This window comes from Bactrocera oleae, chromosome 6, assembly GCF_042242935.1.
Source record: "Bactrocera oleae isolate idBacOlea1 chromosome 6, idBacOlea1, whole genome shotgun sequence".
NCBI classification, from domain to species: Eukaryota; Metazoa; Arthropoda; class Insecta; order Diptera; family Tephritidae; genus Bactrocera; species Bactrocera oleae.
Genome location: NC_091540.1, coordinates 2,504,728 through 2,531,863, shown reverse-complemented (window position 1 = coordinate 2,531,863; position 27,136 = coordinate 2,504,728). Strand labels below are relative to the sequence as shown.

General features: G+C 33.9%; 1 protein-coding gene across 4 annotated transcripts in view; it reads right to left on the bottom strand.

Moving 5' to 3' along the window:
• Positions 1-1,311: 1,311 nt before the first annotated feature.
• Positions 1,312-27,136, bottom strand: part of LOC106622600 (somatostatin receptor type 5) — a 37,340-nt gene continuing 11,515 nt past the window's right edge. For 3 of the 4 annotated variants that reach the window (XM_036358453.2, XM_036358454.2, XM_070111274.1), the window contains exon 3: positions 1,312-3,522. In XM_036358453.2, the coding sequence (XP_036214346.2) occupies positions 1,758-3,308 (1,551 nt within the window). In that variant the 5' untranslated portion in view covers positions 3,309-3,522 and the 3' untranslated portion in view covers positions 1,312-1,757. Of the gene's footprint in view, positions 3,523-25,535; positions 25,877-27,136 lie in introns of those variants that run through there. The other variant, XM_036358455.2, reaches the window with a different exon arrangement.

The window sequence follows — 27,136 nt, the reverse complement described above, 5'->3', positions numbered from 1 at the left end:
TTAACTGCAATTTTCTTGTAATTCATTTGGTTGCTTTAATTGTTTGACAACCAATTCAAGCTCAGTTGAATTTGACGACAGCTTTAAGGCTAACAACAGCTGTTATTTTACAGAACTTACCCTAATATAATAACGTGGGACCATTCGTATTCAATAATAAACTATTTCTATTTCTCAGTCAACAATTAACAAGTTATTTTTAATTAAGTCACTAACTGATTCAAAAATTAACTAATTTTTTATTATCAAAATTGAAATTCCTAATAAAATATTTTTTATTTATGTTTGTTTTTAATTTAGTTTTTGAATTGAATTTAATTAAATGTGATGTGTAAAAAAATTTTGACTTAAAAGGTATATACGCGAATATACGCTTATCAGAGCAAAAGCACCCCTAAACAACTCAAGGCTTTTTATATCTATATTGTTAGTTAATATTTGATACAAATTACCACCTAAATTATACATTTTATGCGCAATTAGCAAACTTAACAATCGATTTTTCAACGAAATCGACTCAGTTATTGTTAGTTCAAATATTTGTTCGACTAATCAAAGCAATTAAACTTCATTGACTCAATTAATATTTTATTGGAGATTTGAGCGGACTTTTAACATTTCTTTGAGTATAATATATAGTGAATATAAAAAAATATTACTCCTTTTAAACATAATTGACTCAATTAAAATTAATGTTTCAATAATTTACCTTTAGAAAAGCGCTTTCCCCAAATAAGGATTAGTGAATATAAAATTTTACTTTAGAAAGCTTAGTTGACACAACTTAGCCAAATGTGAATATACATTATTAGAGATTTCAGCGGTATTTTAACATTTATTATTGACTTAATTAAAGTTAATGATTCAACAATTTATCTTCAGAAAATCTTTTTTCCTAAATGAGTATTAGTGAATATTAAATTTGATTAATTGACTCAATTAAGTTAAATTGACTCGACTAAGCTAAATGTTTTAATATTTAATTAGAGGCTGGAGCGGTCTTTAGATGTTTTCGTCTATTTATTATTGTGGTTAGTAAACTGGCACAGAAAATACCTCTACATTACATTACATCGAGTTCGACAACTTGCTGTAATCGTTAATCGACTCAATTAAACCAAATAATAGTACCTTACGTACTATGTACTCACTTTATTTGCGACCAGGTAAATTAGTTCTCATCACTTTATTTTATTAGTAGTTGGTATCCACATATATTTTGTACGTATTTACCATTGAATTACATTTGAACATTAATTTACATACAATCACTGATATGTACAGGTACACAAATACTTAGCAGACTAACACATACTACCCAGAAGACATTGAATACTATGGTAGAAAATATTTTTTTTGTTTTTCAGCATAGGAGTGATTAATAAGTATTAAAATAGTTGCTACAAATAAATTAGAAGCTAAGATTTATAATCATATAAGTTGTTTGCTGAGCAATTATAGGTATAAATACGTATTTATCAATTAATAATAAAGTTTATGCAATTTTTTTACAGTGGCGGACAAGTTGCTATAGTTATGTATAGTATAAAGTTGCAAAAATAAAAAAAAATATAACTAACAGTAGTCATTATTTTTATTATGTAAGTACTCTTTCTTCTTAAACAGTTCGAACAGCCGCATATTATTTACTTAAACTTAAACTTAAGCGCTAAGCACTCCAGCAGTACATTTTTGCCCTAAGTTTTCCAAACCCAGTACACTTTGCGTACTCACACATACATTCTGCATCAATTCTCTTATAAATCTGTGCGCAACACCGGCGGTCGCTCCGTCGCCGCATTTGCATGTGACACACCGCCATTGGCTTGCAACTCTGTCGCCTCATTTACCACACTGATAGCGCTCAGCTCCGAAGATTCAGCTGTTGTATTGTTGCCTTTAATCAGCTGACCATTGTCATAGCACGCAGTAAGCGTGAGATTGGCATTTGTAATTTCCGTCGGCAATGCTTCGGACGTCTCGGCCACGGTCATTGTTGTCGCGGTCGTAGCCGTGCCATACGTGGTATTTGTAAGCAAAGTAGTTGTGTTACTATCCACACCTAGTAGCGCCTCCTTTTGCTTTTGTCGTTGTTGTCGTATAGCCGCCAATTTGCGACCCTTCTTACCCAACTTGCTGAACATACTAATATCCTTGCTATGCAGCTCAGCTGTAGGCACAGTGCCGGTGCCGCTGGCTGTGAATGTAGTGTCCTTCGCGTTTATAGCGGTTATGGCGGCGAATGCTTTGCGGAAGCTCTTTTTATAGTTTTCACTTAGAAACGCATAGAGGAAGGGATTCATCGCTGAGTTAGAGTAACCGAGACAGCCGACAAGCAGGAAGATGGCAATTTCAAAGCGTGTAGCACACAGACTGGGGGTAGTTGTGATGAGTATTAGTTGCGAAATCCAGAAGGGCAACCAACAAAGTATATAAACCGTGATGACGGTCAGCACTAAACGTGTTACCTTGCGGTGGGAACGTTTCTTCTCTTTTGACTTATTCTGTGGGCCGACAGTACGCAATTTCCGTATGACGAGGTAGTAAAAGCAGAGTATGAAGACGAGCGGTGTAGCGAAACCGAGCGTAAAGACATACATAATAAAAGTGAAACCGGTTTCATGATGTCCCAACTCAGGCCACTTGATGTGACATGAAATATGTCCACTTTGCTCTACCGTATTCGCGAATATGATAACCGGTAACATCAGTAGGGCCGAGGCAAGCCATGCGAAGCAGGATACTAACTTCGAAATGAGTGGCGTGCGATATTGCGTCGAAGAGATCGGATGACAAACGGCTATGTAACGATCTGCTGACATGATCAATAAGAAGATCGATGAAGTAAACTGCGTAATTGACGTACTGACCATATAAGCTTTACACATGAAATTGCCGAATTGCCAACTACCGCTAACTATGGTATGCAGCAGGAAAGGTATGCCAATAAGGAAACATTCATCAGCCACTGCCAAATTGAGTATGTAGACATTCGTAATGGTTTGCATTTTCGAATAACGCAACACGACATAGATCACAAGCGTATTACCGAACAGACCAATAACACAAACGATCACATAGAGCACAAAATTCACTATATGCCCAATAGAGTCACCATTTGTTGGACAATTCTCATAGTATGAATATTCCATGGTTATATTGTAGGTGTCATTCTCTATGCTCACAGCCATCGCTGTGCTGAGATTGTGTAGCAACGGCGAGTCGATAGCCTCTTCGAGCGGGAAGAGCGCCAACGTCGGGATCTGCGGTTCATCGGGGTACGCGTTTGTAGCGACGTTGTGTGACATGTTGTATAGTCTATAGTGCACCTAAGCTACTATAGAGTTGAAGTTGAGAGGCCTGGAGTAGAAGTGAGTGAGTGAGCTGTTGCAGGTTTTATGTTGAGAGGAGTACACGTTTTCAGATGAATTTTGATTTAACTTCGTCTTGCTCAAATTTATATATTTTAAGCTCCGCTTTTTATTTAGTATCTCTCACCAACTGCCTAATAAGCTGCCATATCTGCAAGTAAAGAGAGATATAAGAAAAAAGATTTAAGTGGTAAGCTTAGTACGAAAAATGTTTGATGTTAACTGATGACATGTGTAAGAGGTGAGTCCGCATATTTTTCATTTTTTGAATTTTCGTTTTTACTACTTTTCTTTTGCTTTTGTTCACCATTGCTTCGACACACAATACCTTTAAGACCACTCAATAAAGCCAACACGTCGCATTGATGGGCTTCCATAAATCATAATACAACACAAATAGCCTGCACAAAGTAAAAAGTTTAGACAACTAAGTGGTATTGGGTAGTGCGCTGTGGAAATATGAGTTCGATAACAATATGTTGTTGTGAAAAGGAATATCGAAAAGAGACAGGAAGTGCAAAATTAAGCAAATACAAAGAGGGAAGGTGTATATGTAACAGGTACCAGATATTAATATCGAAAAGAGACAGGAAGTGCAAAATTAACCAAATACAAAGTAGGAAGGTGTGTATGGAACAGAAACCAGATAATAATAATCAATGTCAAATAGAGGGATGAAAACTTCATTCTGGCGGAACTGAATGCGATTATGGTCCGGATTCGCTGAGAAAACCACCTTGTTCTACAATAATAATACTTTTCTTCTTGTTGTTATAATATTGTTATTTTGGTAATATTCTAGCGGAACTCGTATAAATACCACCAGCAATCAGAGACTGGAGATCAAGCGTAGAATATTACTTGCCAACAGGTGCTACTTGGGATTGTTAGACGATTGATTAGCAGATCCCTCTCTCGACGAAAATTACGCTCTATAAGTCTGAAGCGCTAAAGCATGGATGACTAAGTGGTCTTAAAATTTTCTTTTTCTCAAAAAGTTTCATATTTAAATAGATGTAAATACTGAAGTTTATTTAATCTTTAGATAGATGGCAACTGCTGCCATCATGAATATTTTAAAGAAGTTGTCGGTTCAGTGTTCTGCGAGTCTATAGTCATGTCGCTCCGTTCATTTGGAGTATAAGGAAAAAGTTAAAGTTTCCATATGTATACTTTTTTCCTCAAGCTTAAACTAACACAGGCTAGGCTTACGTAGTCTATAAGGTAATATTAACTAAAACATAAAACCCTATAAACACATAGAAAAATCACGGGTATAAAATATAAATTCATACATATGAAAAAAACACCTTTTTTTAGCTCGCCTCAACACAATAGTACCTTTCTATGCCTGACGGTATCTACTATATTCTGCAACAAAACATTTTCTTCGTCTCTGTATTTATACTTTTACTTAGTTTGCGGGTTTCTTATGTTTCATTGGATATTCGCTTTATTGAAAGTGACAGCACATTAACATGCAGCAATCATTTGTAAACGCTTGTCTCAGCTGTCACGTTTTTCAGATGGCTACAAGAAGGGCTTTGAGCGTTTGGTGGCAATACCTTTAGAGCAGTTCAGTAGATAGCGAAGTTTTGCAATAATACTTTGATATATGTAAAGGTGGGTGGGCCTTAAATTCATTTAGTTGGCTAATTTTGTTAGATGAGCTTTTTGAAACTGTTTGTGCTAGTAGCAAATGAAGGTTAGATTAGATTTTTTGAAAGGGCTTAATAGTGTACCAGTAATTTAAAAAAAAAAACTGGAACGAGGATTTTAAACTTATATGGAATATCAAATTTGGTTTGTAACATTATATTAAGCTATAATATTATAGATTTTGATATGACTTTAACATCATGTTATCAAAAATTGATTGGTATACAGTTGACCTACGTTCAAGGCTTATGTTATATTTAAAAAAGTCTAGTTAAACTTTGAGTTTAACATATTCGCAAACTAGAACATAAGTAAGATATTTAAAAACACAGTTCAGTAAACTCGAGTTTGTATAGCGAACACTATCGTGTTTAACTCAGAGTTTCTAAAATATTTACTTTATTAAACATTTTTGCAAGAATATTCATAAACACAAAGTAATAAATTCGAGTTTATAAAGTCACAAATTGTGGGCTTAAGTCAGAGTGGAATCACAAACGCCTTATTCTATATACTTGGAAGAAGATCCTCGACTAATGGGATAGAAAATGTTCGAAAAACACACAGTATTAGACCTTGGTAGGTTTTTTTTTACTAAAATCCATAAAACATTCATCGAAATCAAATAACTGTATGCTTGGGAAGCTTTACTCCAACAATATTATATAAATTAGGTGGGAGTATTATGCAAATTGCAGCTTTATTGTAGAAAAAACATCGCGCCTACTTGGTTTTGTCTGTGGCATAAGGCGTTTCAACGCTAGGCGGAGGAAAATCTTCAAAACATATATATGTGCATATGGATTTGTGAAGCCAAAAGGAATTTGGCAACTTTTAACACCAAAAAATTGTTTACTTCATTCGCACGCGCCAATATGTCGGCAGCGATAAAATCTAAGCTACATTGCTATACAGACGTATAAATGTATATACAAGTATATATGTATATTTATATATTTTTACACTTGTATATATTTAAGCGTTACTTGGCTCGAAGAAAAATGAAATATTGGCATATATTAACTCGGAATAGCTGGCATTGTCATAGGCTCTGCATAGCATTAGCTTTTATTTATTTTGCGATTTAATGGGAAAGTGTGGGTGCATATATGTGCTGTACATATATATTTATATATATAACTAAATATATATATGTGTACATTTGCCATTTATCGACACATTTTGGCGTGCTTGAAAATGTTCAACGAAACGATTTATGCTGGCGCTCGCTAGAAAATACATATGTAACTGAAGATATAAAACTAAAAACAAAGCACATTTAGATAAAAGTAGAAGCAGAAGAAATATGGCAAGTGATAATGTTAACGAACGCGTACGCATTATGTGTGATTGATGGGCACTTTATACTAAATTTCCTACTTTTCTTACACATCAAAATATATGTTTATTTATTATATATATACATATGTGTAGTAGGGTATCCGTTATTCCCCTAATGATCTGTTTTTCGCAAACGACCCCTGAAGTTTCAGTCTTTGCACTGAAAATAAGAATCCAAACTAAACAAGCTATTCATTTTAAATTTAAGCCGTGCCTAAATCAATTTACTTTTTCCATAGATATTTAATATGTAATTTTTTGATCTTTTGCAATAAATTTTTTAGCTTTAAAGAAAATAAATCTTCAACTTTAAAAAGGCAATATTCTAATACAAACTTTTCCGATTTACAAAAAAGGTCTTTATAATTGTTTTCAAAAAAACATTACTATAAAAGTTATACGCAGTTAAAGTTATGCATCATGTACTGTATTCATATAGTGCACCATGGCGTATGAGCAACGCAGAATCTATACATAATTGTATGAATTTATTGGGAAATTTTTATAAAGTCGAAATTTTTTTATTAAAATATGAGTTTTGCAAAGTGGTAGATTTATTCGCTTTGGAGATAAAAAATTTATTGCAAAAGATCAAAAAATCCCTTGCTATATATATGAGAAAAGCAAAGTAATTTAGGCACGGTTTAAATTGCAATACAAATTTTTTTTTTGAAAAATTTTTGGGGACAAGAACTGAAACTACTGGGAGCATTTGCAAAAAAAAAAAATAATAATAACTTTGTAAATAATGGACACCCTAATATATATAAGTGACTAAATCTACTTCACTTTATGCGCATCTTTCGAGGCACACGCAGCTGACCTGAATTTCTCGCTTTCGTCTCGTTTTTATTGACCAAACATTACAAATGATTGGCAGCACTGGTAGGTGGTGGTCGAATACTTTTGTGCAATACTGTGTTGGGCGCATTAACGAGCCTTACTTAAGCCTTATGAGTTTTTGATGTGCCTTTCGTTAATATTAAATGATTATAATGATAAATTTGCTTTTAGTGAGTTACGTTTTGCTTATTTTTGTCCATTACTTTTAATATCTTCCATTTTTGATATGCAATCTGGGTCAATAAACTTGCCTTCTGTGCATTTTATATAACTATTGCTTGGATTGTGTCGCGGTAGTTATACTTTCTCAATAAGATGTTAATAAATTTCACTTTAATAGTATTCAATAAATAATGTGGACGTCAAAGGGATTTTTGCTGAGACTTTGAGTGAATCAAGCAATAGGTATGAGTTAGAGAACGAAATGTTTTAATAATAATAGCAAAATGCAATGCATAAAAGATAGAAGTATGAAAGAATTTTGGTAAAAAATGTACCTTAAAACACTTGCTTTAATATAGGCGATAATTCCTTCAAAAGATAATGGTTGCGCTGACACTCACCAGCATTTAACTAATCTCATTTTGTAAGGTAAAAATCTCTTTCTAAAGAGATGCTTATAAAATTGAATAAAAAAATTTTTTTGCACACCTGAAAAATCTTTAGAGGCTGGCAATTTAATGAATAGTAATGATTATTTCTTCTTCATAGAGCTGGCACCTCTCTCTTATGTATAATTTTCAAACAAAACTTCCTTCACTTTCGCTCTCTTTTCTTTTCCTGTATGTATGTATAATATAGGTATGTATGTATATAAATGATTTTTTGCCATAAAAAAGCGTTAAATCGCCAACAAATTTAAAACACAGTCTGGAAGCTAAAAGCATTCACACGCAGGTATGCACGAGTGCAACACGCAAACAAGGACTGAACCTTGAGTGGCCACTAAGGTGACCAACGACAAAAAGGACATGACAACAATAATGATGAGTCGTCGGTCATATTTGCATAATAACGGCGACGGCGGCAGTAGACGTAAACATACGGTTTATGTGGAAGAGTGTGTTTGAGTGCTCTTGAAGCCAACACTTGCGGTTGCTGTTGACATTGTTATACTTATATGTATATATATAGTATATATACGGCTGGTTGTTGTTGTCGTTAGTTGTTGCTTTGCTGTCGCGAAACGCTCGTTTCACTCCATTTTGGTATAATTTTGCATGTAAATTGCAAAATTTCATTGCAATTCAAGACTCAGCCATTCGTTTGATGTAGTTGAAAACACCGCTGACAAGAGAGAAAAAGCGCAAGGGAAACATGAAGAGGAGTTGGACCAGGGGCGACTGCATGATGTGGTGTGATTAAAAAGGCGGATAATAAAACGGCGGTGTGTTTAAATGCAATCAAGAGGAAGGAAGGGATTTTGTAGTCGGTTTAAGTGGTTGTAAATTTAATATGTGCAAAAAGCAATGAGCGAAAGGGAATTAAAGGGATAAATTCAGTCTTTAACTGAGAAATTAAATTAAATTTATTATAGCTGCTAGCTGCATATGTGAAATGAAAAACTTCAGTTATTTTAAATACTGTGCGGGGTTAAAAAAGAGTCGATTACGAAATAAATAAGGAAAGACTAAGTTCGAGTGCATCCAAATGCTGTAAACTCGTAGAATTAGCATGGATCAAAGGCAACAATATATTTTTAGTGATTGTTCAAACTTTAGAAAATATTAAATTAATCGTAATATTGCCACAAGCTTTCACTGAGATGTCTTACAACAATACCGAGTTAAGCAATATAAGGTCAAGAAACGGGACGAAATTTTGTATATTATATTAGGTATATATGGGGGTACGGATATTACAACAGATTTTAATCATTTATAGAAGCATATTCCCTTATTATCAGCAAAAATTTGACACTTAATTTTTTACTAAGAATTTTTATCACTCTCACTGATATTTTTTATTCAAAGCCAGAAAAGTCTTATTATTCGCAATTGAGGTACTTTGAAACATTATAGTCGGATGGCGATCATTTTTAGACGATAGTTCAGACAGAATATTATTGCTACTATGTGTATAAAATTTTATCCCGATATCTTCCATGTTGCTTGATTTGTATATTGTAAAGTGACATAATCTGATGAAATTAGTATTGGGTTATTACGTTCATTTTCACAGTTATCGCGCTATTAATAGTTTTTAATATAATCGTTATATCCTGATCATTTTGATATATACATATAGCTCTATATCTATCACGATTGGTTTGTGATATTACAAACAACCGTTAGATGAACAAAACTATGCAACAATTTGCGAGAGGAAAACATAATAAACATAGGCATTAAAAAAAATTTTAGTAGAAATTGTTCTATGCGCTCTCCAGCTAGCGCTACTCATCAACACAGCTGGGTATAATAACCCCAAGTCTATTTCTATATTCAACTAGTAAAACTTTTTGACGCGCACCAACATGCAGATAATCAAGCTTACGCGCTTGCCATCCACTTGGCATGCCGGTTGAGTAATAAATACTTTCATTGTCCTAATCAAAACCGTTATAGCGCTAAGAGAGCGCCGAAAATAGCTGCACTTAAGGCGTAATAAACCCGCCAACTGCGTCGCCAACAGCGCGGCTGTAATGAAGCAAGCTAAATATTTCCATTACCGCTGAGATGGTTGAGTTTAATTGCTCAATTGTGTTGACTCAACGAAAAGCGGCGAGTGCGTTGCCGCGTTCCATGTTGAATGGTGGCAATAATTTCCACGATTGGAAGTGTTAGTTAAGATAATTATTAATTTCGAGGCATAAATTATGTTATGAGGACATTAATGGCTGCAAATGTGTGAGTGAATTTCGAGATGAGAAGGTGGTCGGAGTGTTGCACTAGTTAGTGCTATTAGTGTGTGGAAAAATGGCAACTTATTTCTTAAGATAGCTTAAATTAGCCTCGATAAACTTAACCTACTGATGATCCAACTTCTTTAAGCCTTATGAAAAATAAGTTTTCTAAAGGTACACAAAGACCTCCGTAGTGGCGATAACCTGCACAAATTCAATTCCCACACGTCGAATAGTTATTTGAAGTTTGGTAAACAAATAAGTCGCTTGTGGTCAAATCTTGAGGATCGCGGTGCAAGAGCACGCTTTTCTTCAACAAGTGGAGCTGTTTTATTTTCAATTCGGCGACAGTTCGATTAAATCATTTCGTATATTAAATATCTGTGATCTTTTTCTTTTAAGATGCCCATCTCATATTAGTACGCTATCGTGCATTTTTATTACTTTATAGTGGAGAACGCCTGAGCGTGGAAACCGCTGTATAACCGCGTTGAAACTCACTAAATCAATTTTGACGGTCACTATCGAAGAAACAAAGTAAGGGTATAAAGAATCCAAGCGCTATTTAATTTTATCGCTCGATTTCCTTTCCAAAAAAATGAATCGAATAACCTATCAGATTGCCAAGCGACTTGACGAAGAATGATTGGATTGGATTGAAAGGATAACTTTTAAACTTTTATTTGGGTAAATTTATGCTATATATGCTACAGAAATGTTAAAAGAGCAAACGAAGAAGAGGCACCTTCAAAGTGCTCATTTCGGTTTTAATAGCAATGAAATTTTTAGGAAATATTCAGCGTCATGTTCTAAGAAGCCTTAAAATATATTTAGTGTTTTTTGCAAGCATTTTTTAAATGGCGTGCAAAGAGTTTAAAATAGTTTGAATATATGCAACTATTTGAGAACATATCACACTTTCACATCTCTTTTTACAAGTGTCTCTCAACTTCTCAAAAAACTGAGAAGAATATATATATACAGCTTATCTCTTTAACTTTAATCAAATATCGTGTTATTACTTTAGTAAACTTCTCATAAAACAAAAGCTATTAAATTAATTGCTCATCACTCACACAACCCACATTTTCAGCAAATTAATTGAAAACACTCAATTGAGGCTTAAGCACTTGCAGACAATACACGCAACACATATATGTGTCTCTAAGGATATGTAATGAGTGACTTGGAATAGGTTAATAACACGTGGCTATTAAATACTGCATATAATTATTATTGCTTAGTTATTTGCTTGGAAATATAAAATTTAATACGATGCTTATATGGTTTCCGCAATTCTAAATTTGTTTTGTCTATATATGGAGTATTTTTTTATAAAAGTGAAACCTTTTATTTAGTCGGGACTTCTGCCAAATTTCAGAGCATATTTTGCAAAGGAACGCAGTAAGTTAAGGTTATGTTTAATAAAGTTAGGTTAAGTTAAATAGAGTCCGGTCAGGTTAAGTTGGGTTAGCTTTGGTTAGCTGCGGTCAAGTTAAGCTAACTGATGTTAGATTAGAAAAAAAAAATTTGAGTTGAATGAAATTAAGTAAGGTTAGGTTAAACCAAGTCGAAATGCTTTAAGTAAGGCTTGGTTAGATAAGGTTTGATTAATGTATTGCATAAATTTCAGGCTGTTTTATAACACTTAAGTAAAATGAAATTGTAACAGAACAACGTGAAGAGGAACAACGTGAAGAGATGTAAACATTTTCCACTCTATTTTTATACCCTGAACAGGATATATTACATACGCCATGATGTTTTTAACACCCAAAAGGAAGCGCCAGCGACTTTATAAAGTATATATATAATATAATATGACCGTCTCTTCGTTAGACTGTCTGTATATACGCGAGCTAGTCCCTTCGTTTTCGAGATATCGATCTGAGATTTTGCACACGTCCTTTTCTCTCTAAGAAGCTGCTCATTTGTTTGAAAAGGACAGCTATAGCATATAGCTAACCTACAAACTGACTGTTCCAACACAAGTCGTTATATGGAAACTTTTTTATATGAGGAGATATGTTCACGAAATCTGGCACATATTAAAACTCAAGGCATCGCTACAATCTCCGAAGAAATTATTCAAATCATACTACCATAGCATATAGCTATCGCAAAAACTGACAGATCAAACGCAAGTCTTTTTATGGAAAACCTTATTATTTGACATATCTTCACGAAATTTGGCACAGATTATGGTCCAATGCAACGGCACAATTTTCAAAAAAATTGTTGAGATCGGATCGCTGTAGCATCGTGTATGAAATCTTTTGTATCTGTGAATTGTATTATAGCTTCGGTGCAAGCAAAGTTAGTGCTTTTACTTGTTGTTATATTCCTTAAACCCGAGATGTAGTTTTTTAGACATAGGTGCTTTGGCATTTAATAACCGTTAGTGTTTCGTTAACCTGACTTTTCCAACTCCCATCATTTGTACCTAACTAATTCAAGTTTTCTATGAATCATCCCCACTCTTTTTCCAGACTTGTAAACAATACCAGCCAAGTGTAACGAAAAATTGCAATAAAATTCCTCTTTCATCCGGCTACAGCGACGTTCGAGCACGTAAAAGTAGCGGCTCTTAGTGGCGAGTAAGTAGCGGCTGTAATATACAAATACAACATAGAAACTTTTATATGTGCATTAGGGCAGGGTTAGACTGTGCAACATATCACAATGTGCTGACATGAGCAAGAAAGCAAATAAATATAATAAATGAAATTCTGCAGGGTAATGCAAATATTTGGTTTTTAAAAAGACTTTATAGAAGCACTGTTTGCTTGTGCGGATAGTTTTATACATTTCTCTTGTTTGATTTAACTGTATAAAACACTCACAACAGGCAAACAGTGGCGTGTGGCACATATACAACACGGAAACAAATGCGTTCACACATACATAGATCTTCGAAAAACAATAAACAAGAAATTGTACTCATACTAGTATAAATGGAAAGTCGTTTGAGTCATTGGCGCTTCTGCCATTTCACTAATGTATGTACATATAATTTATTGCCTTTGCGTAAATAAAAAAGCTAAATAGATTTATATATCACATTATTATGTTTACTGAACGAATGGAAGGAAAGTTATTGTGTATTTTTTCTACTAAAGCAAATACGCATGCAGATATATAAATATGCATGTAACCTGTAGAGAAAATTTTAGCTGGTAACACAAATATCTGTTTCCGAAATGAAATAATTTTAGCGAGTTCTCGCAATAATCAGTTTGTATGACAGCTATACAAGTATGCTATAGTAATGCGATCTAGAATTTTTTTTTCGGATATTGTAGTTTTTCTTGCAAAATAATCCGTAACAAATTTCGAGAAGATATCTCGTCAGATGAAAAAGTTTTCTATACGAGATTTTGATTCTAATCGTTCAGTTTGTATGACTGCTATGTGCTATTCGGTATGCCGCGAATCCGATAAATAGGCAGTTTCTTCGGGGGAAAAGATAATGTGTGTATCTCAAAAGCTGAGGGACTAGTTCGCGTATACTTGTACGTCGACGTAAGAATAAAACGGACCTGTCTAAATCAACTCAGAGGCAATAGTTCCTTTAAATGGTTTTCATCCCGTCAAAATTATCATAATGGCGAAACAAACAAACAACTTGCATAAATTAATTGGCATAAGTAAATAGAAAGAGAAAGCTGATATAATACTTTCATGCTCATTGTAATGTTTAAATCATTTCTTCTTTTTCTTATGCAACTCTGCTAACAAGAGAGATAGACAGAGATAGAGTGACGAATCGAACACAGATATTGAAATGCTTAGCACTAATTTAATATTTAACAATTGTTCCAATTAGGTATTTTTATTGTAAACCAAAATATCTAAAAAGTTACTTCCGCTTCCTTGTCACGCTCAAGTAGCGCAAACTAAACCAATTGCCCATTAATTTTGGCGAGCAATGGAGTGCAGCGAAACGTTCTCAAGTGGATGGTTAGTGTGTGTCTATGTGTTTGTGTGAGATTACATGTATTCGTTTAACCATGTCTAAGAGTGTATTTGTGTGAGTATGCGCTAATATTGGTGCTAAATGTAAGTGTGCTTAAATAAAATATGCCATAGCTAAAATGTATGTGTGTGTGTGTGCCTAATAATAAGTGTTTCAAATATGTGCTATTTACCATGCGGATGAGCAAACGACTACGATAAGAGCGAAAAGTGAAGCGAGAATGGCCAAAGCGCGAGCCGTGGGAAAAAAGTTTATAAATAAAGTAGTGAAATTAAATGAAGTTTGTTTTTAGAAAACAGTGTATGAAAGTGGAGCAGGAAACTTGTAAAAATTTTGACAGTGTGAGGAAATTTACGAAGCGATGAGGAAGTAACGAGTAGAAAGTAGATTAGTGAATGAAAGCAAAATAAGTTCTTGATAGTTTTCGGGCGTTTTCAGCAAGTGTAGCGCACGCTTTAAGCTTAAAGTCCTTTTGCTTATAGGATTATTACTTCAACTCCTGTTGATAATTGACTTTATGCAAATCCTTCTTTAAGGAGATGAAGTGGTAAGAATTAAAAATAATTAACAACAGAAAACAATGAAAAAGGCTTTTTTTAATCTCTTTGACCGTCTCATAAGCTTTTTATTTATATAAAGACAAGAAAAATTAATGCATACAATCTATAATACCCTTCCAGGTGCATTTTTTAAAGCATAAAAATGTATAAAAGATTACGGCTATAAAAAGTTTGAATGCCAGCTATATGCTAAAGCGGTCTGATCTCAAAGATATGTTCGTAGATTGTAGCAAAGACTTTAAAAAAAACTGTACCAAATTTTGTTCAATAGAGAGATTTTCATACAAATACATGAGCTTGATCGTTTAGTGATATATAGAGAATGACAGCTTAATGCAATAGTGATCCCATCTGAACAATTTCTTCGGAGATTGTAGCGATGCTTTGGATAATAATAAAATTTCTTTACTTTTCCATACAATGACTTCACTTTGATCGTTCAATTTGTATGGCAGCTATATGATATAGTTTCCCGATTCCAATTAATGAGCAGCTTCTTGGTAAGAATAGAACGTGTACCGAATTTCAGATCGATATCTCAAAACCTGAGGGATTAGCTTGCGTATATATAGTCGGACAAACAGACGGATCAATATGATCATTTATATATATATTTTATAGGGTTTCCGACGTTTCCTATTCGGCCTTTCTAAGTTCGTGGCAAACTTAATATACCCTGTTCAGTGTATACAATTTTTTATGAATATCTGTAGATTTATTCTTAAGTTAAACTATTTGAATATATATAAATATAAACTCTTTATATATCTGTAATATAAATTATTTATATATATTACATTTCGTATACCCATATACAATCTCTCACAAATATTTGTATATGGATTTGTAGCCAAAACAATTGTATACTATGCGTAAGCACATTCAGCGCGTTTTGTTTTGCTTTAACGTAGTCTACTTTTAGGCGCTACCGCATTTTAAATATAATTAGATAATTAATATTCATTAACAGCTCGTTGTGGAAATTGACTTTAAACTTAGCTAAATGAGTCGAAATTAATTCAAATGACTCAGTGTCGAGTTGATTAAAGTGAAATGATGTTGCAGATTTGAAAGGCGCTTAGTGTGCGGTTTTTTCGGAAGGCTTAGCAGGAAGTCAAAATGATTTGTTTGCAAATTTGTTTTGCATGCTTTTAAGTTGTTATTATCGTAAGGTTGTTGTTATTAAAATCCTTATGCAGTAAAGGGATTTAAGTTTCTAAACAGTCGTTGGAGTTTATTTTTTAAATTTAAAAAGTTTTTTTTTATACATTTTTGTGGGGAGACAAGGTGCCAAAGTATAAGAGTAAATTGGACTGGAATTTGTACTTCTGTAAAAATTTTAATCATTTATGAATAATTTAAAAAGCTCGTTAATAATTCTAAGCCCGGAATCCCTTTTTGGAATTTTTAAATCGAAAAGGAAAAATCCATGTCTGGTCAAGGAGATATTCATGAAAAATTATTTCTGTTTTACTCTAATGTGGTTTTGTTGTAGTCTAAAAAAGCATTTCACAAATAATATTGAAGCTGCTGAGTTGAGAGTACTTGCGTAGGCTTATGTGTGTCTGTATATTTTATCGTTATTTGATATAAGAGGTTTGGTTCTTTCCTTCCTCCTATAGCATAAAGTACAGATAAGTTTCCATTTGATCTTTCCAGGCAACATTTTCCCGGTATACACGTATTTAAGCCACAATGCCTTCTCCGAATAAAAGAAATAGTGCATAATTGGCACTAATTGAATATTTAATCCACCTCAATGAAAATATGGATTTATTTTAAGATGAAACCCCATTTAAACTCGTGAGTCTACCTGGATACAGGTTCGATATTGTGACGCATCTCTCATAATTTGAGTGTAATCTTTTTCTAGCGAGCCTTTTTTTGAGTATTTTTTTATAAAACACGAAAAATAAATATTTTATATAAAAACCAAAAATACTTTGAGTGCAGTAATTTGAGGACTCACGAAATGTCCTGAAACTTTGACATTATTCTTAGTAGGTTAGTATTCTAAGACAAGAATAGAGACGTATAGTTTGTGGCGCTATCTCTTGATTCGTTCAAAGGCTTTTTAGCCTATCTAGCACATTCAGATGGCAAGTCATTACTATATATCTGTTTAAATACCTCTGGCGTGTTAAGACCTAGGAAGAATTTTTGTTCAATGATGCCAAGTTTTAATGCGGTTTTAGAGCTAAAGAGTTTTCATATCGTTTCCATAAGATGGAGTCACTAGAATTGAATGCATATGTGTTTAGTAAGGCATGATCTTCCCAAGACACAATCGACCAATTAGCTTATCATAAATGTAGGAAAACGATTACAAAGTTGCATGAATTAAAAACTTTTAAATCACTTAAATCTCCAATGTATTTTTTTAGCAAGTTTAACCTGCTCTCTGGCCTCCAAAGAATGATCGCTGGATAGAACTTGCCGAGGCTGGGATCTAATTTAAAACCGAAAGACATTTATGTAACAAAATCGGTATCGAAAAGTTGGAACTAATTCGAAAAAAGTGTCTTTCTGACAAAAATAAAACTTTAAAAGACGTCTCCCCTATTTGAACATTGAATATAATGAACATCCACGGCAGTTATCCACTTTTATTAGTAGTATTAGGTGTAGTTCGCTCATTGTTATGAAAACCGTTACTGTATTTACGAAAAATCAAAACTTAGCTGTATATGCTCTCTATGAAATTTTCTAATTTCATGTAGTAATGCATGAAGTGAGTCTATCTCTACAATATAAAGAATATCCGAAGAATTATCTTAGCATATATGTGCATTTTCTCTTTGAATGGACGCTACTAGAAATAATTATTTCGATCTTTGTATATTACTCAAGCAGGTGTGATAACTTCTGGAAAAAGCGGTTAAAATTTGGTCAATTCCAGTTTCATAGACTAGTCGCTAGAGGTCAGTGTTTGAAATGCTATGAAGATTTATTGTAGCAGCAATAAATTTATAGTTTATAGTTGTGTTAAATATCTATAGAGCAATCCTTTCCAATAAACTGCTTATTAAATTTAAAAAAAAATTTCTAAGTTTTGGATGGAGCATTAGAAAATTTATTTTGAGAGTTTTGGGAAATTTTAGTGCTTAAAACGGTATTTAATTTTAATGTAATATCCGGAAAAATGCTTAAATTTTATTAAATTTGCATTTTGTTTGCATATTCAACTAGTTTGTGTGTTCAAAAGTGCAAAAAATTAAAAAAAAACAAAGATTCCACATTAATCCGTTAAGCATACAAGTAGTTTAGCATATTTGAAGAACTTTATTTATTTTTGTGTTTATTTGACGTAAAAAACACAGTCGTATGGATTTACAGACATGTTTAATTGCATGTTAAAGGAATATATTATCGCAGGCCAGCTGATTGTGCACAAAAATGGTTAGATTTTGTTTTATTAATTTATTTTTTTTATAACTTTTTTTATTTAATCTGTTTGATCTGTTTTACATATTCTATATACGAGTATTTTTTGTATTTTTTAAATTACTTTTTGTATATCAAAAAAGTATTTTACAAGCGCATGTTTTGTGTTGAGCATTTCTCCTCACGCAACCTTGAATTAAAAAAATTTTTTGCACAATATCAAAATGCATATAAAATACAAATGTTTATTTGCCTTGAAGAAAAAAATTTAAAAGCAATATTCAACTTTTGTTTTATTAAATTTGAAAAAAAAAGAAATAATACTCTGGCTTATTGCCACGTGTATGATTTGAAGCGACTCGGAGCGTCTGCCTGTGTGCTTCAATTGTCCGCCACTTAGCCATTGGCAACATTTATTTGTTGCTAGATTTTTCGCTGCTGCCTGGCTATCTTTCAATTTCTATCCGTTGCGCTAAAGCGTTTGTTGCCACAAGCGTCACTAAGTAAACTGCATAAAGAAATTTCCGAATTTTTCTGCGTTAGATTCACTTTCGATTTGGACAAATACAAACAAACAAGTTTGCATACGAATACAGTAAAAAGCGAAAAAACAACAAAAAACTGTATTTGTGCTATTATGCTAGTGCTATGCAGTCAACGTCGCTCGCCAAGTGCTCTTACGACATTCAAAAGCTGTTTTTCCTCAACAACACACACTCACAGTAATTTAATTTTTAAGGTGTGTGTGTTTTCGTTCGATTTACTGTTGATGTTTATTTAAATTCGTTTTTGTCGCTGCTTTGTCCATTTATTGTTTATCTTTGTAATTTCAAATGGCATGGAATTTGGCTAGTTGCGCTTGGGCGGTTGGTAACACTAAGTTCTATGCTATGTCATGTCATGCTATATTATGTACGAGTATGTTTGTATAATGTCTATTGTAAATATTTTATGCATTCTATTACGTCATTTAGTCGCTGTACTTATCGGTGGCCTCTAGGGAGCATATAATTGCTTTCATCCGTTATTATGTTGTTGCTATGGAAGAGGCGTGTATAGGTGGAGCTTTTGTAGGAGTTGGCATAATTTGGACATTATGTGTTGATAGATGGAGCATATTCTTGCGAAGACTTTAAGTTTGTTTATTAACAAAGGAGCACATAAAACTTCAAAGATATGGTTGTGTGGCGCAAACCAAAGAAAGCCTTAGTAATAGTTCGAAAATGCTATGGCTAACTGGTTGCTGAAATGCTTGCATTCACGGTGGAGCAGCAACTACACTCAGTTACTTTAATTCACAATCACACGACAATTTGAGTTCAGTACTTTATAGAAATAATGACTCTGTATGCTTATATTGTTCCAAATGCTTAAATATCACGGATTTCTGGAACATTTATATATTGATGAGCTTGCTAAACTCTTCTTCATTCACGGTAGATTAGCTGCTAGTAAACTATTCACAATAGTTAGTAAATTTAATTTATTATTGTTAACGCACACTTTTGTTCAAACAATTCGAAGTCCTATGATATTCGTCTGCTTAATAAATTTCTGGCTAATGTTAGAGGTATAGCTAGCGGGCTATACTAGTTGCTAGCTAGGAACTGCAGACTTATTCATTTTTATGACTTGAAATAAGTAATGTTTGATGATATTAGACTTTTTTTAAGGAATAACAGACAAGAATCTCTTTCTCTTTACTCTCTCACTTTCTCTTTCCATTTTTCCCTTTCTCTTTCACTTTCTCCTTTGTGTAGATAAAATTTTACAATATTTGTCAATTTTAAAGTTGTTAGATACCCTATAGGATCTGGAGCCACTTGGGCGTATACGTATTGTAATTAAATACAGAAATCCCTCTGGCGTTGTTACTTATATGATTATGTTGTCGTTAAATGACAGATACATTTTATTCACATTCACAGCCGTTGGCAAACTTAATAAGTGTTGCTTAAGTATATACTTAACTCATTTTCGGCTTTGCGAATTAAATGAAATTTTGCAAGATAAGAAAAAAAAAAGCGAATATGTATATATTTACGCCCACATCAAAAAGTTAGCACCTAAAAGAATACACCAAGTCCTCACACATGTCTGCGTAAATACAAGTATTTGAAGCTTTTTCTCTCGCTTTTTACGCTTCAGTATAACACCCAACGGCAGAGTGTTCGTGGAATTTTAATTATGTTGCTAATAAATGTTAACAAGAGTTAAGTAAACACAGACAAGTCTACAATAGGATGGAAAGTGTTATTGTGTGCACCAAACCCATATTAGATTGTTAACAAACTTCCATTGAACTGACTAAACTGAGGCAAACAAAGTTGACAGTGGCCCGAGTGTTGTTGGTAAAATAAGAAACAACTCAGAGTCAATGTGTGCAAGCATATTGTTGTGTTGTTGTGCAGCTATTGAGTTATACTTGTAGGTATAATTACATTCTCGCATGGATGTGCTCATATGGTGATCCGCTTTCCGCCGGATGATGAGTTTGGACTAATATTGAGTTACTAATTTATTAAAAGCATTATTGGTTTATGGCTCTGATGTTTTTAATAATAATGATATATAATAATATTAATAATTTTAAATGGCTGGTGGCAACCCACTGTTCAATTTTGTAGAACCCTGTACTTGGTATGTATGGTTTTGGTTTACTATTTACCGTATATGTATTCGGCCTGCCGACAATGTCCACGGGTGCTATGTTTAAAATGACATTAACTGCTATTGTTGGTGTAGTCCGTAGTGCATCAGAGATGCATATGGGGATCGCTCTTTGGACATGTTCAAGCTTCTTAGCAAGTGTAGTCTTCTTGAACACCCCATTCAAGATGAAAACACCATAGAACATTATTGGTTTGACTAATTTACGGTTTAGTAGAGCCAAAACATCACCTTTGGTGGGAGTCTCTACCTTTTTTCCATAGCTCTTCTACAGCAATATAAGGCAACCGATGCCTCCCTTACTCTCTCCTCAATTTTTGGGCGTCATGAAAAGTTTCTATCAAGGATGAGCAATAAGTATTTCACTTGAAACGTCATCTTCTCCTGTTTTTTAAGTTCGGTCGTTAGCTACCAAGAGCCAAAGCAGTGGGGAAAGTACCCAACCTTGCGGGGTGCGCCTGTTAAATTTTTGGGATGTCCTTGACACTGCTCTTAAGATAGTCGAAGAACCACCACATATGATAAAAATCTTGTGGGAAACTCTGGGAATAGTGCAGTTTCCAGTGCCGAGGCCGAATCTAGCTAGAAGGTAATTATTCTCGTTTGGGCATTTTCAATATCGAGACAAAAGCTTCGGGGAAAACATTTTCAACAAATATAGGTACTACAGATGTGCATACACTTTTTGGAAATTATGAAAAAAGTGTTAGTTAAAGAAAAGAAGGAAATAAAGTGCTGATGAAGAATACTTTTAAATGGATAGAACACCTTAAGTAGCCGAAATGGTAAATCCCAGCCTAAAACTTTTACCAACGACCACCACGTTTAAGTTATCAAACGATATAAATTATTAAAATAATAAATTTAAACCAAAATATTTTTCTAATCTTAAATCCATTTGAAGTCTTAGCCTTTCTGCACTCAATACGTAACAGATTTGCCACAATATTAAATTGCATTAGGAAAGGCAAGCAATTTACCCAACTAGCTTGAATATTAGATAAACTTGACTGCAGCTACAACTTGCCACATTATCACCAACTAGCAACCAAAGCAACATAATGCAAAGAAAGCGGGTGCACACTGGCCGCCACATTATTGCGCTGGTGCCAAGTGACCTACAAAAAGGAAAACACTGAAATACAAATGGGCAACAACAACAGGAAGAGCAACAAGAGTGCGGGCCAAAGGCCAAAGGGGTTATTTGCTGCAAAGAATGAAAATAGCGGAAAGGCGTTGCAAGTACACCACGTAGTATAGGTAATTGTGGGAGCTGGCAACGCTGTGCGGCACGTACTGGCAAATAATGTGTTATTGGTGCAGCAAAGTGGTGCCACCGTGTGGTTACCGCAAATGTTTGTGCTTCATCTGCTTCGTTGAATACTCTGGTTGTATATTATTAACTTTTTTCTTTTTAGTGCGCTTCATATTACTCACTCACCACAACAAAGCGTTCTATGTTCATTGTGATTAAAAACGCTATCACTCATACGCTCCGCAGTCCTGCTGCCAGCAATTGTGGTTAGCTTAGTTAGCGCGCTTTCCTGCTTTCTTTGTGTTGCTGTTGTACACAGATTTCGGCAACTCGCCGGTGGCATCTAAAAATTGCCATTTAAAATACGCAACTACAAAAACAAGAACAATAACAAGTTTTCGTAGTCAGCTCTATGTTTCCTTTCACAAAGTCGATATTTTTTTCTGTGGCTTCAGCGTCTGGCTATAAATTGCCAAATTACCAACAGCAAATATAATAGTAGGTGCAGTTGTGTTGTCAGCTTGCAGTACGGTCATTGGCGAGATTTTCTTCTGCTTTTTCCGTCTCAATGGTGAGCTGAAAAGCTAAATTTTAAAATGTTGCAGCTGCAGCTTTTAGTTTGTATCTACAGTTTATAGTCGACGAGAGCAGGATATTTGTGGCATATATGTATATATGGTTTATATAACTGCATTTTAATTGTAGAAAATAAAACTAAGTTTATCAGGTTTCACTAAACCGTAGCTATTTTCGTATGTACAAGAAAGTTTAACTTGCACAAGAGTTTAAATTTTTATGTGAGAATTTATTTTACTGTTATTTGGGTTACATATGTATATACGTACAATAAAAAATGGTTAATAGCAAATTGTGTTAAATTTTTAGCCTTGTGATAATTTTATTTGAAACTTGGCAAATAATTTAGCTTTATTAGATAGATAAGGGTTTGCCATTATGTTTTAAAAATTATTTCGTGCAAGTGACCGCCGCGAATAGCTCCAATAAATTCCAGCCAGAGCAACTCCGAAAAAAGTATTGCCTCATTGAAAACCACATCTCTAACAGTGTATCCTTTTGCCTTAAATAGATAAAATCACAGCTATGATTTCACTAATATAATATAAAATTTGGCCAACACCTGATGATGGTGTCCCAGGCTTTGATCCTTGCAAATTGCAAGAGAAAAAAATTTTCGCTTACATCTTAACTGAGCTCTTTCTTTCTTGTTTAATTTAGTTTTCTATTCGGTAAAGTCGGCCTCCATGGCGGTATTGAACTGCTTAGTCAACTAAAATTTTTGTCAAGCGAGTGTCGTTTCCCCTTATTTTGAGAACAAAAGAAGGTCGTACGGTGGATAAGGCGGCCTATTTCGAATATTGTTGGCTGGAGCGCTTCAGCTCGTTTTTCTGCAATTCAGCGTCGTATTTGGCATAGTATATCCTTAAGACTGTCTTGACTTTGACCAGGACGTCGATGTAGATCCCACTTTGCGAAGCTCAGCGTGGGAATCGCGGACTATAATTACTAATTACAGCCTCCCAGTGATCTTTTACTTTACTGCTCGATTTTCCTTCCAAATCAAGATTTGAATCAAATACCGATATTGCATATTTTCCATTCGAAAAACGTAAGGATGAGAGTTATTATCTGCAGATACCATGTAACAACACCAGCTAATGTTCATCAATAATTCTTCATCTATACGTTTCATCATTAAAGTAGGTGTTCCTGTTATTTGTTGGAATTTCCTGATGACACATAGAAACATATCGATTCAATGCTGTTGTAAAACTTCTTGAGGTTCTTATTTGAGCAGTTATGTGGTAATGCCTCAATCAAGCACATAACTATCATTCAGTGAAGGAATGTGGCATGTGGCATGAAGTATCACTGAGTAACAGCGGATTGACATTGACAATGACAGTGGCCGTCACTGTAGCCATGGACATTAGCAGCGCGCCCATCACCAGGTGTGGTGGTTCATTTTATGCTGTGCCAGCGGCTAAAGCTGTTATTATCCAAACAACCGAAGCGAAGTACAACCATATACACAAATACAGATGAGTTCCCACATTAATGCGCTCGTAATTTTGCTGTAAACCAGAGCGCATTTAAATACACATTTCGCTTTCATGCGTCTTTTTATGTCTTCCACTCGTTCAGTTGTAATACTTACCACACCACTGTGCTCAATTATCGGCAACAGGTTTGCGCAGCGCTGTGTGCGGCTTTGCACGTAAACTTTATAAACGATTTTTAAGTAAATTGGTGAGTGAATCAGTGAATGTGTGAGTAAGTGGTGTCGAGCGAGCGTACTTTGGGTGTGTGTGATTTCAGGACTGCTTGGCTGTTAAGAGCTCTCAAATGACAACAACTTCAGCGCTGATGACTCTGCGGTGACAGCTGCAACGATAATAAACACCGCACTGTCGGAGAATATAATGAGAAAGCCGCAAGCAGCTAACAGTGAAAGTGAATTGCGCGCTCAGCTCAAGGTGAGTGCGCGGCATTTAGAGGGCGTAAAGGACAAGGCAAGTAAGTTGACTGCCTGGGAAGGTGATTTGCTGTGGATTGTGGATATTACGTAGTTGTTGATGTTTGTGGCAGCATGCGGCGACAAGGCGTTAGCCATGCGCTGCTTCTTTGTTCGCTCGTTGATCGGCGACTTCGATTGCGTTTGACTTTGGTTTACTTTCTAGTTGTTTGCAATTTCGTTCAACATTTGGCCCGATGGGTGTGTTGTCGGTCGCCTTAGTAACCAACTCAGTTTTCGGTTGCAAGTCAAGCATGTAAATACTTATATGAAATCAGTTAGGTATAAATAAATTTTAAGGTACAAATAATACAGCAGAGCGATTGTCACCTTAATTAAATTCCTGTAATTGTTGTAGTGATATTGGAAAATCAAAAGTGAATTCAATAGTGAAGCTCGAACGAATTGCAGCAAGCCAAAAAAAGAGAGGAGTAAGTTAGTGATAGTCGGCATCAATATATTTATATTTGAGCTTGATGGTTCTTTGACTTTTAAGTTTTTTCTCAACTACAAGAATCAGAACTTAAAGTGTTTTTAATTATTTTTTTTAATCGGATGAACTTTTTATCTTTTCAGAGACTATCGGTTTGTTAAAATTGTCCAATTTTTCGATAAATATTTTCTACAACAAATGCTCCGTTATTAATATTTTCGTCATGTTATTTTCGGTTGTATAAATTTTTTAACTATCCAGACTAAAATTTTAATTTCAACCACATGTTTTTCACATAATCAGAGTTGTATTTTCGTTTACATTACTGCATAGTTTAGGAAGCTTTTTTAAACTCAGCTAATACATACTAGACCTATTATAGTTAACATATCCAGTATTTCGCATAAGACATAGTGCTGAAATATAAGTTAGATGCTTAAGAACATCATCATGAATGGAATTGGTTAGACTTTGGTCTTGGTAAAATTTAGTTATAAAACTAATTGAGTCTGTGACCTGTAATATAACTAAAAAAAATAACAAAATTGATAGCTTTAAAAAAATTGTAACAGTGTTTCCACTCGGTTACACCCGAACTTCGGCCTTCCTTACTTGCATAGTTTTATTTTACAAATTTTAAAATCGCTACTTTTCTTGGTACTTACTTTGCCTCATTGATGCCTTATATATAGACTCTCGTATATTTGTGGCTTGGATCAAATGCAAATAAACAAAGCTTCCGTTATTTATGCCGAGTTCACTTTTTGGTTTTTTAAATGTTTATACCAATGTTTTTAAGAATATTTGAACAATATACTGTTTTATAAAATTCAAAATAATTTTCAAGCTGAAGTACTGGCAACACTACTGTAAATTTGACTACCGTTATATTCGTTTCGATTTAACTGTAATTCTGTTATTTTTAATAGATATACATGTTATATATTTAAAACATATATATCAAATTGTAACTTTGCAGTGTGATTGTAATAATAATTTTTTTTCAACACTGAGCTTTTGAAACACTAAATTAAGTTTTTGGGTTTTTAAGTAGTATTTGAATTGCAACAATTGTACTTTTATATATTTTAAGTTCAAATGAAATTTTGTAATTGATTTTTTTAATAAATGTTTGATATAATAATGAGTGATTTTTTATAGATACATTGTTATAAGTGAAGCATACCTAGGATAGATATTTTAGATTTTGGCATATTTACTTATAATTTGACACTCACTTAATTGAAAAGTTTGTTGACTTATTATAATTTCTACTGCATTTGCTGTTTAATTGTTTTAGTTAAATCTAAGAAGAAAATTTTATACTTTTAAGTTATAGGTATTTTTCAACTTTCTAGGACTTGAAAATAATAGGCTATTTTTAGAATATTTTTTGAAAATATGTGTTTCGAATGTTACTTTTGCTGTTGTTATTTTTTTAATTTTTTCTGCATTGTTTGGTTTTGTAAAATATTTTCAAAATGTTGCTTATGTTATTGAATTTTTTGCACTAGAATTTTTTTTTTGCAAATAATGCTAATTCAGAATTTTTATGAGTGTCGACACTATTTCATTTGTTAATAAAATTTTTTAAAATGTATCTCTTGTTGTTGTAATTTTTGTACTTATTTTCATATATTCTTCTTGTTTTTGAAAATATTTTCGAAATTTTGTCTTTATTTTTGTGTTTTCTCGAACTTTTTTTCTATTTAAATCTAATTTAGTATTTTCTTGTTTTTCAAAACCATTTTATAAACAGAATTCAACACTATGTTAATATTTTTTTCCGAACTGCTCACAATACTCATAAATTAGAAAATAAATTATTATCATTTTCGAAACTAATCACACAAACGCCGCAACAATGGCAATTAATTCACTTTTATAGCCAATAAATTAATTAAACAGCAACAATGGTTGTGAGCGTACCCACTCATTCTAAGTTATTTGTAAGCGATAAAGTTCAAGAAGCAGCTGTTTTCGACCGCTTTTCTAGGCCACGTTTGGCAAGTTGTGTTGTTAGCAAACGACTGATTTGTGCCAAAGGCGCGAAAGCCGCAAACACGAAAATCTCGCACGCAGCCAAAGAAGTGAAGCAACCAAAGAGGAAGTACAAAGCACAAACGCACACCAACCCATACACGTACACACATAAGGAATAACGGACAAACGTGTAAACGTTGAAAATGACGAGATAACAGGCATGCACGCAGCAGCACACACACACACAAAATCGCCGATAAGAATGCTGAAACAACAATAACAA